The following is a 12,613-nucleotide window of genomic DNA, read 5'->3' as shown; positions in this document are numbered from 1 at the left end:
ACCTTAAAGCCTTAGAGTTCTACAAAGCTCGAGTCGTTAAAGCTTCAAGATTCAGCCGTGAAGGCTGAGTTTTCAAAGCTTAAAAGTTCAACCTTAAAGCTATGAAAGCTCGATCCGAACCTCAACCTCAAATATAAAGTCTATAAACGTTAAAGACTTCAGCTGTTACACCTCAAAGCTTGAATCCTAACAGTTCACGCTCTCAAAACTGGAGTCACAGCTACAGCTTTCGAGACTCAAGACTCCGGACTGATTTTTGCAACCCTTTCAACGTGTATAGGAGCCTTCATGTTCATTTCCCTCGTCCTGAATAGCGGAAGGAACTTGGACAAGACCACAAAATGTAATGGCCACGGTACTGCAATTAACGGCAGCTCATGGCGTCCGGTTCTTTCCCGCTTCTCCTTCAATTTTCTGTCGAACCCCCAACTCCCCGATCCCATTTCTTACACACCGGAAGAGCGGCCCGTCGACGCCCCTTGATCGCGACGGGGTTTCGCTCGGTTTTATCTTCTCTTTTTTCTTTTCTTTTCTAACTTCAGATGGACACCCCGGTGCCGACCAACGCGATCGGAACGTACATCGGCTCGCCGAACCACACCACGACCTACACGCAGGTGAGCCATGGTTCTTTTTCTGTTATCGCCGGGGGTATTGTTGTCGATGAATATCGATGAGACTCGGTTTGATTGATATTTCATTCGAATTATTGGAATAATTGGAATTGGAAGTATACCTGTTGTTTTTGCCACTAGATTTACATAGGCACGACCTTTTTTAGCAATTCAGGCTGACTTTGATCGATGTAGCAATACGAATGCATACCCCAATTCTCGTCACCACTATTTTAAGTTAATTGTTAGATTCGATTAGATTATATAAATTCGATATTTATTTATTCACTTAACGAGCGGTTGCCCGTTAGTACAGAAAATGAAGAGCTATAAATGAAGCACACGGTGTTAGAAAAGCAAGAATTTTGCAATATAATAGATAATAATTAATAAAATAATTACATTAGAAATTTGAAATTTATAAACGATTAGTTTTTTAACAGATCTTTTAAAGCTACTTAAATTTCCGGGGAATATCAATTTAATGGCTAAATCTATTAGCTTCTGTATATATTCAATACATATTCAGATTAAACAATATTAACAACACGAAGAAACTTGTGGAAAAGAAAGGTATCAGTAAAAGTCGAATATTCCGCGATCTGCTTATCGGTAACCAGTAAATCCGCCTCTGCTTCTTGTCGTCTCGCAAAGAAACTTTATCGGTTCGATATCGTTCGATATTGGTCCTCTTAGCCGTGGCTCCGAGCAGGGATCGATTACACGGAGCGATTCACTTTGCACGGTTCCGTGTTTGTACATCGGTTTCGAGGGATTTACTCGAATCCCCTCGCCCCTTCACCCTCGGCGAAAACGGATCTTTGACGGGAAGTTTCCGCGGTGTCGAACTTGTTGGCGGATTTACCGATTGGATTCCCGTCGATCGGGATCCACGGGCTGATCCCGTTTCCTCAGTGCCTGGACCCTGCTCGATTTCCGCGGGACTTAACGTGTTAACTCAAGACGAGTTGACTTGTCATTCGTATCGAGTCAGCCGGAAAGTTCGTGTCACTCTCTTCAGGGTGGCTTCATTGCATATTTTTTCTTGAAGAACGGAATTCCGTTACAGAAATTATTTCATTGGCATCTTATGATGATACTGTAGGAACCTTGCGTTCGCCACAATAGAGCAACGTCCGCGAGCATCAACATCGCGACGGTTATCCGATCACCAAAGCGACGAAATACGAATTCAAACTAAAGAATCAGTCGCGAACGAATTGTGAGGTAACGAAGTATATATTAGCAAACCAGCGAGCTACCGAATCGATGAATTGTATTGTGTATCGCGAATCTCGTTGAAACCTTTGCAGTAATCGTCCGTAAACATGTAGTTTTGTCAAATATACATTTTAATTATTGTTCTAAAATCTAAGGCGTAAGTCTTAGTTAGTAATCTTATTATTAATAAGTTATTAATTTTAGCTATTTTTATCCATATTGCATGATTCGAGTTAGGTGATTTGAAACATTTCTTTCGGTGATAAATACTAAGGAGAAATGTAAAATTTACTTTAGTGGTATAGCGTTTAGTTCGCCAGGAGAAGGATTACGGGAATAATGATTTTCTTCGTACGTTCGTGGATGTTTTGAAAGTTTCAAGTTTCCGAATTGATCATTTATCAGAATCTTCTTGGAATATTAATCGTGGAAAGTTGTACCGTAGGGACACGTTGTAAGAAGAAAAGTCACCTTTTTCGGGCAGTCACGAGAAGCGAATCCGTTTAAGATAAGGAACGTTGTGATCCGTTGAGTAGCCTAGTCTCATCTGTCCGAATTTCCTTGCAGAACGACGTGATAAATGTCGGAGGTGAATTAGGCAGTGGAGACGCCGGTTATTTCAGCACGAGCCCACAAATGGCATATCAGCCCACGACGACCAACTCCACGAACACCACCACCACGCAGCAACTCACGCCGCAAACACCGAATACACCGACCATCATCCTTACCGGTAGGTTTCCGTTAAAAACCGCGATCGCATCTTTGCGCGTCTTATCTTGTCGTTGAATTATTTAAATTTTGTTTACTATTATAAACATATTATGATGATATAAAAGTACCACTTTAGCATTTATTAAATATTCTTCAATAAACGACTGAAGTTCTACATCGCATTATAATTCAATAAAATGACGATGCAAGCTTCAAAGTAAAATCCCAAGAATGTTTCGGACCACAATGGGTTATCTTATATCATAACTAATTTCACATACAATTTGATACCGATGAAAGAAGTAAGGAAACTATATTTATATCTTGAATAACCGAATAACTCTTTCTATTCGAGAGAAGACTCTCGGTCACCATTCAATTTGGTGCAGCAAAATTATAAAGCTTGATATATAACACTCACCTTCCTATAATGTAAGAATATGTGAAGCATTAAAGTAAAATAGCTGTGTTTCTTAATTCATGTATAATTTCTCATTAAGTTAGTTTTAGAAAATCGTCGATACCTCATCGGAAAACGTTGAATATTCCTAATGGGAACACTTTCAAGCGCAAAGTGTCGAAATCCAAATGTCACGCTATAATTGAACTAAACGACGATGAAATAAAACTAAATTCTGATCAAAGTGAAAAGCCAAGAACACTTAGGACCCCAGGGGGTTAAATTACCTCATCCGATAATTCCGAATACAATTCGATACCGATCAAAGTGAGGACCACAAAGAACCACAAAGAACCACAAAGAACCCGTAGTTAACTGTTGAATTCGTTTCCGCAGACTTCTCCGGCGCCGACGACCTGACGAACCCCGAACTCGTGAAAGACCTCGGCACGGCGATGATGAGCGACTTCGATCTCTTCCCGTCGGACGACGCTCTCAGGCAGGGTCTCGACCCCATCGACGTCGACGGTCTACAAATGCTCACCGACCCGAACATGGTCATATCCGATCCCAGCGCCGAAGCCCATTTTAGGCTAGACCGGCTTTAAGGCGAGACACTTTACTCATTTTGCGATATCACGCGCTGACTATATTATATAACGTAGGAATACAAATTCTGATCTGTCCCTGGTGTCGCGCGATTCAATTGTTGGGACACTTCGAGACAAATAGGACGCACCCAGGTGTCTCGGGCCGGTCGCCAGGCGCGAACCGTCTCGCGCGGGAACTGGTTTCTCTTATTTGTTTCGTACCGAGAGACACGAGGAATAATGGTAGGGAAGAGAAATCGTTTGGAAACGATTGAAAACGGATCGACGTGGCTCGCGTTCGAGTTCCTCGGCATCCATCGTGCGCATACCACGCGAGGGGGACGAAACGAGCCGCCGCGGCAAACCGGAAACCCGTTCCCCACAGACACGTCCGTCCGGCGACCGAGGCGAGACGGATCGGTCCTCCCGTTCGTGATAAAACGTTAATTGAGGATTAAGTAATACAAATCTTTGTTAACCCTTTTTTTATTTTATACTACTTTGTACATTGTATCATGTATGATCTCTAAGAAGCACAAAACAAAATGTCTACTGATTTATACATGCTTTTGTCATATACGATCCTAGTAAGGTAATACAAACAAACAAAAAAAAATATATATATAAATATATATATATATATAAATAATAATAATGAAAGAAAATAGAATTGGGGAGGAGGACGACGAATGAGAGAACATTCGAGCGTTACACCGTGGGGTCGGTCGTTGCGCTCTCCGCGCGCGCCGAGCGAGTCGACGGGGAGTGTGTATATGGTATACTTAAGGGGCGAGAATAATTAGAGCACGGGGGACGCGTTATAAGACATCGACACGAGAGAGGAGGGAGACACCTTTTCGAAGACACGCAGCCGAACGTTAATTGAACGTTAGTCGAGCTAATCCGAAGCTACTCTCTTTGTCCTTTCCTTCGTCGCGATTTTTAATGGGAATTCACCCCGCGTCTTGTGCCATTTCGAGAATCTAGCTGGACAGCGTTCGATTGCAGATTTTTTAACGGATGTTTCTAAGTATTAGATTTATCTAATCGACGATGGGTGGCGGAGTTACCGGATGCTTGCGGAACACGTGCGACTGTGGCATCAGATCTTGTTTCGTAGAATTCATAGTCTATATTGTTAGTCGGTGAATTGTAATTTGGATTATTATGTAAAATTAATTATGTCCATCTAGATTTCTTGGCGTGAACACCTTGCGTGCCGAGATTCTGTTCAGTGTCTTGGGGGAAGAAATGTAATCAGAAGGTTCAGACACTGATCAGTGTCGATAGGTTCATTGTTAACCCTAAAAGAATCCATGGCAGTTGCCACGAGGCCGAATACGATGTCAGATATGTACGCTGTTTGCCAGTAATCGTTTTCGATGGGCTAATCGGAACTGTTGTTACCTGGAATATTAATAAATTCGGATTTCTAATGTTTAATCGATTGAATCTGTTTATCGAGGAGTCTGATAATTGTCGAACTTCGGGGTTATTAATGCGAGAAGGTAGATAGTTCTTTGGATAGGTATTCCTGGCAGACATTGTACTGTAATTGATGGTTACAGGTTGATTTAGTTTCCCTCGTTCGCAGCTTCGCGTCGGTCATCGTTGAAGGGAAGACGGAAGGCAAACAGGAAAACGCGAAAGGGGATTGCACCCTCGACGGTCGTCAATTGTTTTTTGAAAGTAATACGCCGCACTTTGTACACACGTCGGATAATTAATCCCGCGGCAGAGTTAGAGTAATTCGATTTAAAGTTTATTAATTGTATAAAGGAGAAATACAAAAAAGGAGATATGACGCTTATATCTGTATACAGTGTACGTACGTAGTGGTAATCGACCTTTTTCGAGCGCCCGTTCATCAGCCCGTTTGTTCTGATGCGTAGACGTACTACAGGCAAACAGGAGAAAAGATCCGACGGACTTTGGCTACGCAGCACACTTTGAGGTGCTGACACAGCGATCCGAGTTATCCGATTTATTCGAGCGTTTTATACCGATATAGAGCTTTATTCCCGTACGTTTGTTACGTTTCACGAGGAAAAGAACGAGTCTTTAACGCGTAGTTACCGTTACTGTGATGTTTTAGAGCCGTTTACCGGAGTACGGGCGGAGGATTGTACAGGGAGTTTCAGAATCTAGGGAGTTGTCGCCGTCTCTGAAGCATGATCTGCAATGGAGAAAATATCCGTTGACTTGTCAAGTGTAAATCTAAATTGTTTGTTAAATGATACAACTGTTTCCATAAATCTATGAAAAAAATAATGTTCTAGCTTTGATACAACTTACAAAGTGACTTTATTGGCTTCTATAAAATAAAGAGATTCTTGGTCTTTTTTGTGAAAACAGAGTTCAGTCCTTTATGTTTCAAACTTTTGGTACTGAACCTAATATCCTTAGTTTTATCGTTTTAGTTTAATGTAATTCGAAGTACAAGTATTTGTATCCTTGTGGTTGTAAAAAGTGTTTATACTTGCATGTGTGTTATTTTAAAGACTTATATATCTACCATAAAAATAGGTGAAAACAAAATTAATGCAATTCAGAACGTCGAGGATTGAACAGATTTCCATTCGACAGAAGCATCAATAGAGTTGTTCGTTAACACACGTGAAATCGCATGGTTTAAATGAACATTATACTCCATTTTTGACACTTTTCCTACCGGTGATAATTAAGAACCAACAATTCACAATTAAAAACATCTTAACGTATACTTTAATGATAATTGAAATAGTGAACCCAAGTCATCTGTAGTAACATAACGTCGCAGGTTTCCCTTGAAAGTATTTAAAAGTCCTTTCCAACTTAATTCAAACTGTTAACATGCTCCCGGTAGGTAAAGCGTTAATGCAATAACGTTGAAACAGCATTCACAGTTTTGAAACTCTCTATATGCAATCAGCTCATCGGGGTCCAGTCTTTCTCCAGCCAAGTTGGGGAAACTTTTCAGTGCCCCAGAATATAACGTGTGCACAGGCAGAGTTTAATCCTGAAACATGCTCACAGTAGAATTAGATACTGCTAAGCTGACTTCTCGCAGGTACTATTTCCTTCTACCGCAAGCTTATTTCAGAATTGAATTCTGCACGCGCGTGTGCTGCGCATCGGCGCACGGTTGACTGGACCGAGCCACGGCTGTTCAGAGTTTTTAACCGATTTCGGACGAATTGAATTTTATAGAATTACATTGACGCGATTGTTGTTGAGAGTTTCGCAAAGTTTATATGCCTCGTCTTGTTTCCACGGAGCTCGCGCGCGGTCCACGCTGTCTGTGTCGTTGTCCCCGGCTCTCAGTCCGCCGTACACACACGGAATTTAATCTTGAAACATGCTCGCATGTACTACCTGTACAAACCGTGTTTCAAGAACAATCCAATATTCGCCCTACAAAGAATACAGATGGGACAATGGCGCGTCATTTGACAAATAATTTTAGCAAAAAATTACTTATACTAAGTTTAACGTTGGCAATTGTTAATACATATTTAACTACTTCATCTATTTTATATATAAATTTGCGTAACTGAGTTCTCTTGTATTTTAGCCATTTATCTTGTTGACATTCTTCTATTGAAGTTACAGTGTCAATAGGACTAGAAAATATATAAGAATATTTATATTTTACTTTACCATTGTAATTAAATATGTAATTGATGATCCCAATGGCGAACGATTAAATTCCACGTGTGTACCGCAGCACATCCAACTGTGCCTCTGGGATATTCAGAGATCCATGATTTCCGATTTCTCCTAGTGATCAGTAGAAATTGAAATCTTGGATCGATGAATGTTCAATCACGGTTTGCAATAATGGTACCAGGAGACCCGTGGGTCTCCGGTACCGGTGGGCCATTCTTCGTCTCGCTAACTATTCGCGACTTACCTTTCACTCTCAGTCTGTAGGTAGCGCGTAACTCGAACATTTTGAAGATATCCTTATACATAGAAGATTAAGGTTCTCTGTGGCGTTCGCGTGACTCGCCTGCGTGGAATCTGGATCGCGTAGCCAGCTGGAACGCGATAGCGATCGGTCCCAATGGAGAAAGAATCGAATCGCAGTTGCAGTTGATCGAAACAGTTTCTCATCCTCATTTTTCTTGTAATAATTTCTTGTAAGAAACTAGTACGTCGATGACATCTGTGTTTCCTAAGTATTTAATTCTGCGAAAGTGAAATAATGTGTTGTTTAGAAGCGTTGGAAATCTTGTGTTCAAAAATAATGCAGGATCAACAATAGTCTAACGTAGAATGCGTTATAACAGATAATTTGTTGAATACATTTCCAAATTTCCTGTATTATTTTTCAATGGACGATTATTAATATATATAAACAAAAGGATGCTGCAATGAAGTACTAGAAAATATGGATTGCATCAGTATGTGACTTTTGTGCATGAAATTGTGAGGAACTGTGACAAAAATTTGTTTGATCATCCGAAAATAGTTGTAAAAATTGGCTGAACAGTGATACAGGAATCCGAACGTTAAAAGATGTACAGAAAAGTCTAATGATTGTTACGAGTCCGTGACGAGGTGGACAAACGTTCACGGATACGATGTTTGTCCGATCCTTAAGAAGTTGCAATCTAATCGTTGTGTCTGCGTCTAGGTAGATTGATCGCGATACGGGAAGAGCGGAGGAATAAGAGGCGGAAAGAGGTCGAGGGGGTCGCCACGTGAAAATCGAAACTCTCTTCCCTTCGATTCGTTCGTTCCCCTCCCCGCGGAAGTCTCGTCGCGCGCGAGACGGTGCCAAAGCGCGTAGATGTTCGTCGCTCTAGATTGTAAGACCGTAATGTCGGTTCGCGTGAACGTGCAATACAAGGGATTCATCGGATCGATCGTGAAGTATTCGCAATGGACATTGGAAAATTTACATTCTCTGTTAATTGTAAATCGTAAGAATTATGTAGTAAGTTGAATATTTTATTCTTGAACTTAAACAAGAACGACAATTAAATTAAATATTTCATTTATAATTTTATACAAGAACGAATTATATTGTTTCCATATTATAGCGAGAAATGAAATTCTACTTTGCATCACTTTTGCAACTGTTCCGTCAAAATAGAAATTTCACTTTTATCATTGATTCAAGGAAATATTCTAAGAGTATTTCATAAGTCTTTATTTGCGCCCGATGCGAATATTTCGCGTTGGTCCGAGTGATCTTCAAGGCGATAAATGTAACGAGACCCGTCGGCGAAGTCGTTTAAAGATAAATCGTAAGCCGCTGTAGTACCCGAGCCGGTACACGTCAATTTTTCTCTTTTGTAAACCGTAGTTGTACTTAAACTCGCGAGCGTTGCTCGACCGGTTCGCCATATTAAGTGGAAGTGACGTAGCGCGGTCGTCGAAACAACCGGAAGTGGACGCACGCGCTGCTTACCGGAAAGTTTGGAATTGCTGGCTGATTTTAAATGAAATCATTCCTTGGCAAACTTACTCCCTAAGTCAGTCTCTTGAGAAACCGATGAACGAAAATGAAAAATTGCAATTCAAAATTGCAAATCAAAAAATAAATCTTCAGAGGCTAATTAAATTCTTACAATGGAGATCGAGAGATAAAAAGATTAAAAGAAAAATTCGTTTCATCCGAACGAACGTCAATAATTTCGAAACTTCACGAAAGCGCGACATCGAAAAACAATTCCTTTGTAATCAATGACACCTCGTTTCCCTCGTTATCGAAGTTTCTCCCTTTTGTTCTTGGTTATCGAAGTTCGCTGACAATGCAGTCACGTGTCCGCCTTCATCGATCCGCCGACCCGATTCCAAACTTCCAGTGCGGCGTGCGTCTGCGCGAGTCAGATCGAGGAATCCAGCAAAGCTTCATTTGTCGTCGCGTCCGGGTTGATTCGATTCTGGAGACAAGCAGAACCATTGTAGATCCGGGCTCCCTTCGAGATCGGACAAATCGAAGCGATCCAATTCGAGCGTTGATCGAGCCACTAATTAGCCAGATCGGTTGACTCCGCAAAACAATAACTAGAAAAAGATTGATTTTTACCATTTCCATTCAAATGGAAAATAAAATAAACATTATCGAATGCGTTTTATTTTATTATTACAGATGTAGCTTCGATCCAACGAATATGTAAAATACATGACATGGTACATCCAAGAAATAATCATTATTACCATTGCAATTTTTTTATGACCAAAAGAAGCTAGTTAGTTCTTTAAGTTAGTTAAGTATAAAAAGTGAAGAAAACATTCAAAAAGTGGAGTTCTCTGATTCGGCCCACGAATGGCTCAATTACGTTCCAAGCTTAGCTCTTTTCAGACCCGAGCTTTCGATCACGAGGGGATCGCCCAACGACCAAAGCATCATCTTAAAACAATCCGCTTCGACCGTAAGCGTCTCAAGTAGAACGTAGAAATAACTTAAGTCATTATCAAGACACCCCCCCCCCCCCCCTCTCTCACTTTCCTCTCGTACCTCTTCATTTTCCCTGTTTCCCTTTGTATCTGACCCCCTCCTTGTTCCCCTTTCTCTGTTCCCCATGGAATCGTGCAACACGCTCTTTCCGCGCCAAGAGATAGAGGGTAGCTTAACTCGTTCACTACCAGCATTCGTTTCAGCGGCGTTTTTTCGATCATATTCCTACAGGCACATGTTTAAATGATAAAAAATGTATTAACACAAAAATAACGAAAGAACATTACAGACAGAATAATAACTTTTCACGCTTACCAGTTTGAAAATCGCTGGTGTAAAGCATGAGGTCGCCGCGGATACGCGACGTTGGTAGCGAAGCTGTTGAAGCGATCGAAATTTATTGTCGTAAAATAATTGAATTGGGAAAAATCGATGCCGGAAGCCGGAACAAGCGGAAACGCGAGGACAAGGGCCGGGAGAGCACTGCTTGTCCGAAATTCCTCTCGACACTAGCATTGAACACGCGACAGTTCGGAGAAGAACGAAAGGAGTCTTGTAATATTTGTATATAGCCATGTTATTGTGGCAAAAAAATTATCTTATAATTATTATGATTATATTATTATTATTATTATTATTTACTATTATTATTATTATTATTATTATTATTATTATTGATTATTATTATTATTATTATTTACTATTATTATTGATTATTATAAATATTACCATATACACACAGAACATACAGAAACACACGGTTACACAAAGCATACACATACATACATGTACATGTATATATACATATATAAATATAATTTATGTATATACATATATACACGTGTAGGTACGATATGTGTATATATATGTATATATATAGAGAGATTCGTATAAATATTATAAGTCTGTAATGCCGTTACGTTGTTGTACCATATTATTGTGAACACCATTTCTCAGACATCGATTTTTTTAAATAAAAGGAAAGTCTCTATCGACATATAAACACGCCATAGGTGGTCAACTCGGGGTTGTCCGTCGCGAGTGAGCCGCGTGCGGATTATTGTTTTCTCGGTCGTCTATCGATAGAGTTATTAACCCCTTGCTCTGTGACTTTTTTCTCTCGACATTGTGCTCGATAAAATTATTCTATTGTTAATGATTTATTGAAAGAAGAAAAGAACATGGTCATCATATATGTAAGTTGGTTCTAAAACGAGGCAATTAGGAATAAAGAAATGGTATTTAAGTTGGAAAGTATCGGGTGACGTTTATATCGTTAATGAAGCAAGGGGTTAATTAGGCTGCCAGTCTCCGTTCGTCTCGTCTCCGATTTCTGCGATCGTTCAGCGTCCTCGTTCGTCATTTTCCCATCCGGATCGACATTCTCGGAGCGGAACCGTCAATTTCGGACGTTCGACGCGATATCTCGTCCGTATCGCGATCGAGGACGCTTGCCGATTTCTTCGGGACCTCGGTACGCCTTTAGGAACTTCAACCGATCCTCTTTCGTCGAATCGATGTTCCCTCTCTGATTAATTTAACTCCTCTCAAATTATCACTGGAATTCTCAGATAGATCAAAACGATTTAATTCGATTTTTTCTTTAATATTTACTGAAAAGACGCGGCTGTTTAAAATTTATATAACGACACACGGACTAACATATAAGTCGATTCAACTGCTCGGTAGTTCTATCGTTACTAATTAAAAACAGGGAGAAAATCGGATCGGAGACGATACGAACAAGTTACGCTTCGCAACATGGCGGTTGGATATCGTCGCGCCCTGATCACTGATCAGTAACTCCCGCAACACCTTAACAATGACGATTGAAACGTAACTAATTACCCAATCACCAGTTATTTTCCGTAATTCTAATCGCACCTCACTGTAATTATCTTCATTACAATTATACATCGATAACAACGTTAGCGCGGAAAGTAACTCGTGATGAAATTGTTCGTTACCTTCCGGTCGCGATCAACGATACGCAACCAGTAAGATTGTATTCGAGCCGCGATTCAATTTTCATTGAAATTAAAGAAGCCAGAATTAGATCACGACCATTTAAGCGTTAGCGTGCAAATGGTAAGCTCCGTTAACATTTAATACGTGTTAACGTAACAAATATTGCCAATGATTAACTCTTTAAAGTACGCCGTTACAAAAGTGAACCAAATTTCTATTGCCCGTAACGAATACTAGAGCAAAAAGAAGTTTTACACCTAGGTGTTTTTCCACCTTTTCTACATGCTTCGAAGAGTTAAGCCCGGCGGTCCATGTGCACCTAACACGTTACAAGACGCGAGGATCCAACCGCGACCGATCGAGTCGCGATCGAGGTCCCGCGAGTGTTATCCTTTTGTAGCGGGGCCTCGATCGGAGAGTTTGCGAGCCCCAGACGCATAACGTCGCACGGTACGAATGAAACCGATGAATGAACGCACGGTGAAAAGAATCGAGAAGTAAGAGAAAAAGAAAAACTGAGATCGAACGAACGGAGAAAAAGTAGAAAAAGGAAAAGAAGAGAACGAAAGTGACTGTGTCGTACCTTCGGCAATCTCTCGCACGACACGCCCGTGGCCCTAACGCCCGTCGATATGTAAATAAAATTGTTTCATATTGTTGTAAAGTAGAACGCGGCGATTCGAGGAGAAGTTGGACGACGACGAATTATCGAAAA

General features: G+C 40.6%; 1 protein-coding gene across 6 annotated transcripts in view; it reads left to right on the top strand.

The window, feature by feature from the left end:
* Nucleotides 1-4,099, top strand: part of Crtc (CREB-regulated transcription coactivator) — a 102,071-nt gene extending 97,972 nt beyond the window's left edge. For all 6 annotated transcript variants that reach the window (XM_076368360.1, XM_076368357.1, XM_076368359.1 and 3 more), the window contains 3 exons: nt 543-617; nt 2,403-2,568; nt 3,346-4,099. In XM_076368360.1, the coding sequence (XP_076224475.1) occupies nt 543-617; nt 2,403-2,568; nt 3,346-3,557 (453 nt within the window). In that variant the 3' untranslated portion in view covers nt 3,558-4,099. The remainder of the gene's footprint in view (nt 1-542; nt 618-2,402; nt 2,569-3,345) is intronic.
* The last annotated feature ends 8,514 nt before the right edge of the window (nt 4,100-12,613 follow it).

Source organism: Nomia melanderi, chromosome 6 (genome assembly GCF_051020985.1).
Source record: "Nomia melanderi isolate GNS246 chromosome 6, iyNomMela1, whole genome shotgun sequence".
Lineage (NCBI taxonomy): Eukaryota > Metazoa > Arthropoda > Insecta > Hymenoptera > Halictidae > Nomia > Nomia melanderi.
The sequence above is the reverse complement of the archived record's forward strand: the minus strand, read 5'-3'. Positions and strand labels throughout refer to the sequence as shown.